This window comes from Musca autumnalis, unplaced genomic scaffold (genome assembly GCF_047663935.1).
Source record: "Musca autumnalis isolate F117 unplaced genomic scaffold, ASM4766393v1 scaffold_1, whole genome shotgun sequence".
NCBI lineage: Eukaryota > Metazoa > Arthropoda > Insecta > Diptera > Muscidae > Musca > Musca autumnalis.
Window position 1 is genome coordinate 296653382 of NW_027411644.1, and position 6281 is coordinate 296659662.

The window sequence follows — 6281 nt, forward strand, 5'->3', positions numbered from 1 at the left end:
TGTTTCTGCCTAAGGTTCCTTCATTTCATTGGATTACCTAGGTATTCACACATAGAGAGAGAATACGCCCAATGAAAATAGAGGACAAATAGAATAATTAAAAAAATAGAGCACGGAGACCTAAAACAGAGTACTGTACTCTATTGTAGAACATGGTTGGTCACCGTTAGAGTTGTGCCAAGGGAACTATATGGAACTATCTAGTTCACTTCGCAGTTCCAATGGCCCACATTTTTTCTTTGAACAAACTGCGTATACTTACTGTCACACGTTATATTTCATGATGTTACTCATACGTTTTGGAACTAGTACAAGGAACTAGGAACTAGATTACCCAACTCTAGTCACCGTAGGAATATTTGAAAGTATTTCAGAGATACTTTTCCAAGACTTTTAGCGTTATTTGGGTGCTACGCGGTGCTGCAATGGATAGTGCTTTGTACACTGAATACCTGGGTTCGATTTCCAGGCTAAACAAAATCAAAAAGGTGGTCCCATTGATCGTTTTGCACTTGCACATTGATATAAGATAAGTCTTCTCAGGATATGGGATAAAGTAATCAAGGCGATTATGAATGTCATCTCCCCCTGAGTTCGCCTTTCTGCCGTTTCAACTTAAAGCAGTAAATGAGAAATATCACGGGGAGTTAACATTCATAATAGGGCTGAATGACTCCTTTCAATTTGTTGTTGATCACCCAATACACTTAATATTCTCTTACCCTACAGAATAATCTGATATTAACCTCAATTTTTTTGCCTTTGATTTTGTTACAGATACAGCGGAGAATTAAGTGATTTTGGTGTTAAACTGGATGATTTTGCGACGGTACTGTGGGTTAATGTAAGTGGTTCTATTGTCAATAGCTAATCATTGCAAATCTACAGCGAATTTCTTGTTTTCTATTTTTCAGTTTATGAAACCCATATATCAGGGTTGCATGGAAAAGGGCATACAACATGTGGCCACACATGCCGCTGAACATGTGGTCGGTGGCGGTAGAACCACATCACTGAATGGCAAGGTAAAAAGTTCATGAGAATACGCCAAAAATGCCATGTCCAAAGAAGCCCGCGAAACTAAAGTAAACAATAGTAGAAGTAGTGGTGGTGGTGAAGGAAGAAGAGGAGTAGGGGCTAAGCCCAAGGCAAATAATGAAAAAGGGCCACCAACAGCAACAACAACAACAAATATGTTATCATCATCTTCATCATCGTCCTCGTCATCAGCAGCAGCATCAACATCAACTAAAAATTCTGCAAATAAACAACAACAACCATCCACGGTAGTTAATAGTAATAATTTAAAGCAACAACAACAACAGCAACTCACAACGAACAACAACTACATTGATAATGGAAAAGAAACAACTATAAATAAATGCATGTTAACCTCGCCAACCCTAAATGCTGCTACTTCAGCTGCCAACTCTAATTCCTCAACAATGTTTGCGTCTATATGGAGTAAATTTTCAGCCACCTGTAATGAAGCCAAACAACAAAAGCTCCTGCAAAGGCAACAGAGTCAACAACATCATGCAGCAGCATCAACATCTGGCTCAACAGCAGCAGCATCATCATCATCGGCTGCGGCCAATGGGTCTACAAATATTACGGTTTCAAATCGTAAAAAAAGAAAATCCAAGAAAAACCATGGCAACAACCACAACACTTCCAATGCTGCAAAATAAATGAACTTTTTTATATAAATTTGAAGATAAACAAATATAAACATGTTGTAATATTTATTTTTTAAGAAATTATTTCGTTTATCCTCCCAACAAATCCTATATCAAATGGTCACAATGGCAAAAACAAGGATCCAAATTTTTGGCACTTACCGATTTTGTACAGTTGATGAGAGACCCCAAAGAAAATGTCCCCCTTTTTGTATTCCATTTTCTTTGTTCGCTCTCCCACCCCAAACCCTTTTGTCTTGTTTTCTTTTTTCTTAACGTAGCCACGTAAATTTATAATAAAAAATTAAAAATATATTTCTAGTTTAAAATAAATTATGCTTAACTTAAAAAATTATAGAGGTAAAGTCAACAATCTAAAATAAAACTCCATAAAAACATTAATTATTTTTTCAAAAACAAAAAAAGAACAACTAAAGCGCTGGCGTTAAATGGAATATTTGATTTGTTTAATTTAGTTATCAAACTTTCAAAACTTCAACGTTTGTTTTCCCAAAACTACTGCTGTTACACTTTCCACACATTTCTGAAATGTATTTCTGTTTGTTGTTGTTGTAAGTTTGCTTTAATTTAATTTTCTTTTAATGTGTCATTAAGAATATTTAAAAATATATATTTGTACTATTATTTTTTTGTTTTCTAATTATGAGAAAGAATTTTTTTATATAAATAATTATTTTTATTTGTTTTCCCTTTTTTTACTGATGATTTCTGTTAATTTAATTAATTACATATATACATACTTATATAAAATATTATTTTATACATATCCACTCATGGTAAAGGTATGAAATAGAAATCCTAAACATTTTTTGAGTTTGCATTGCAAAAAAAATGAACAAGAATTTGAAGAAAAAAAAGAGAAATGCAACAACAAAAATATGAGTTAATTGAAATGAGGCAACAGTAACTGTTGCCGAAATAACTGATTAAAATGGATGAATTTAAAACAATGTTTAAATTGAAAAATAGTAAAAAAAAAATACAAATACAAATAAAAACAATTCAAATCCCTTAAACTCACAAAAAAATGAAATTGCTTTGATTTATTAAACTGCAAAGAATTTTATTAGCAAACAATTGAAGACTCCTATTATGAGTATACAAAAATGGGGAATATAACATTCTATATTAGGACGTGCGACGTCTGCTGGTCATTAAAATTAATCTTATTCCACGATAACTGAGACGAAACGGATACAAAAAATGAGGCCAATCCTCCCGACCAAGAGCTCGATGTTAGCCGACCAACGGGACGCCACTAGGAAAGCAAACCCGTCGGACACAAGAATCCAATGGGTCGATTCCGTATTGCGAGCCGAGTCTTGTCGCGTCGTATATCGTCTCTGTGACAAAATTTAAAAAATGCACTACGTAAAGCGATAGGAAATAATCGTCGATAACAAGTTATCGGTGATGTAGCGGAGCGTTTTTTGTTTTGATTTCAATAAATTAGAAAAAAATATCAGAACAAGTTGTACGCAAAAGTTATAGTTTTCTAAAATGATAAGCTTAGTGGAACTATTTTTTGATGATAGTGAACGTAGCATCTATCAGACGACACTTAAGAGATAAATCTAATCCTTTAGAATTGCCATCAGTATTGTGAGTTTGTTTGGTTTGCAACATTCATCAAAATATTTATTAATTTTTTAGGTTTAAAGCCTATTTTCGGCTTCCAAAATACGCTGTTATTTATATAGTGGAGGCATTAAAAATGACTTCAAAAAAACCCACAGATCCACAGCAATACAGCCACTACTTAAAGTGTGTTCTGCTTTAAGGTTTTTTGCAGAAGGAAGCTTTCAAACATCTCATGTCAATGACTTTAACCTCGGGATGGCTCAACCCACATTGTCAAAGGTATTACCGAATTTCTGGAGTTAATAGAGGAAAAACTGTGTACAATTTGAATTGTTTCCAAATTAACAGAAGAGGAAAAGCGTCAAAATAAAAATTATTTTTATTCAAAAACAAATTTCCCGGGCGTTGTCGGATGCATTGTCGGAACACACGTACATATAATGGGACCAAAGGAAGATGTTCGCCATTTATATCTGAATAGAAAAGTTTTTAGTATAAACGTTTAGTTGGCAAGTACGTTGTCAATTTCTACTTCATTTTGAAGTTTTTCATTTTCTATCTCAGCAGATTGTCCAATTTCACTGTTATTATCATCCCATGTCTCTTCAATTCCCTAGATCGCACCTGCAGGATTTGAAACCGTATTAATTTGCAGTAAGTCTGCTACCGCTTGCTCCATCGACGACAAAGATATTTCTTGTGATGGTCCACCTCCTGTAGCTGTAATGTTCTTATTTTAACACGTTCGCGGACGTGAATGCTGTAGCATTCATTTTCAAAGTCAATTTTTTGTCATTTACTTCTATACAATCGTACGTTTTTGCGATTAAAGTACATAGTACTATTAATTTTATCAATATCCATAATATAATAAATAAAAAATTGTAATAGGACTAATAATTATTTAATAAATACAAAAAAACTAACTTCTGAAAAAATTGGGTGTCCGCGAACGTGTTAATACATCTTTTTCTTTTGTTTGGATTTAAAATGAGTCCATACTCTTCCATTCATCTGGTGTACGCACACAACTATTTAATTGCTCCACAACATCCTTCCACACCTCATCAAAAGTGGCTTTAGTTTACCCAAAAAGTCAGACTCTACGAGCTACGTTTGGGTGTGCTTCTATTTTTTCAAGCAGTATTTCAAATTCCTGTTTTGTAGTAATTTTTACCAATATAAGTACTGAAACACCAAAAAACGTATATAATATTAAATAAATTCACTTAAAATAAATGAAAATGTGATCTACGTTTCATTTTTTCGTTTGCAAAAATGCAGGGCGACAGCAAATTTGTTGTCGCCGAAAAATGAACTTTATGGCGACAGAATTTGACGTCGTCGGGCGACTTTTGCCATACGTAATGGAAAAATTGCAACTGGCAATGCTACCGACTCGCGTCGAAATACGAAATCGACCCACAAGACTCAATAAAGAGATAAACAAGTAGGTATCTAATCACAAACCTAACAAACACCAGACCCACCGACAAAACCCCATCCATTACAGCAACAACAATCTGCAGGCAATTTGCCGATCAAACACAGACTAGCCAACATCACAACGGATAATGTGCTTACAAGTATAAAAACCGCAAAGAATTCCACAGCAATTGGTCCGGATGGTTTAACAACAAATGGTGATGGGGAACATGGTGAAGCTGTTACAACACCTTCAACCATGGTAGAACAAATATAAGGTAAAGTTAATACTACAAAAAATACAACTCGAACAACAACCACAAAGGAATTTGTTTTTGTTTGTAACGTTACTGCCAGTTGTATTTGTAAACAAAACAAGGAAAAGTCTATAAATTATTGGAATTTGAAAAACTAATAATTTTTCACATTTGGTTCAATATTTTGGAAAACATGAATGAAAATTCGTTACATTTTCAATTTTTATGTTTCCACATCATTCCACTAAATGCATAAATTCTCGCAGAAAGTAGAATTCTTGCAGACAAATTTGGGGTCGCTGGAAATTCATAGAAAAAGGTGAAGCTGTTTCAATGTTTTGTTTTAGAAATCAAAGAAGCACATGTTTATTAGGGCTTTATTTTTTTAAATTTTAACAAAATACCTCACATATTAACAAACGTTGTATCGCCTCTACAAGCGGGGATTTACTGCGCGGCTTATCGTTCGAACTTGGAGGAGGTTACATATCATTGATATGAAGAAGTCTTTCTGGGAAATGTTTTTTTTTTCGAATGATATATTTTTTTCTCAAAAAATATATGTCCCTAATGTACATCGAAATAGAAATAAATGTATAAAATGTCATATGAAATTGGACACTAACGTTACAACCCAGTTCAGTCAGCTCTGTATTGCTGCTACCTTTTCTTATTCTACCATGACCTTCAACCTTACCCTGCGTTTACAAATGCCAGTATTGGCAAGACAATAGCAAAAATACAAACCTTTTTCACAAATACATTTATAAATTTTCAAATATGTATAGAGAAAAATATGAATGTATTTGTGAAAATGGTTTGTAACTTTGCTATTGTCTTGCCAATACTGTCTGTGTGTAAACGCCTAGTTATCAATCACAATTTATTATGGTACGTTTATATATAACAGGATTTAACAAACCCACTGGGTTTCAAATGTCAATTCTATTACTCATATTTCAAATAAATCCTCATAAAGAAGGTTAACCCTGCAAACGGCTGTAATATAAACATGGCCTTAACTCCAAATCTTACCCTAAAATTGTCAGAGATCTCATATCTACCAAACGGAACGCTAGAAGAATATGGCAGAAAAACCGAACGAGAGAAAATAAAAGACGTCTTAACCAATTAACGAACGAGTTAAAGCGCTTAATAAAAGACATACAGCCCTATTCTGAACGCATGGGAGTTGGGAATTTTTTCCCTTTCCCACATTTTCGTATTCTGAATAAAATTTTGTGGGAGTTTTTTTCCCATTTCCCATCTCCCCTCATTCTGAATGAAGTTCGAATTGGGAATTTGTTCCCATGCACAG

At 33.9% G+C, this 6281-nt stretch overlaps 1 protein-coding gene across 9 annotated transcripts in view; it reads left to right on the forward strand.

The window, feature by feature from the left end:
* The window catches only part of atl (atlastin GTPase), a 58957-nt gene extending 57794 nt beyond the window's left edge, over positions 1 to 1163 (forward strand). For all 9 annotated transcript variants that reach the window (XM_073961786.1, XM_073961780.1, XM_073961782.1 and 6 more), the window contains 2 exons: positions 778 to 844; positions 915 to 1163. In XM_073961786.1, the coding sequence (XP_073817887.1) occupies positions 778 to 844; positions 915 to 1040 (193 nt within the window). In that variant the 3' untranslated portion in view covers positions 1041 to 1163. The remainder of the gene's footprint in view (positions 1 to 777; positions 845 to 914) is intronic.
* The last annotated feature ends 5118 nt before the right edge of the window (positions 1164 to 6281 follow it).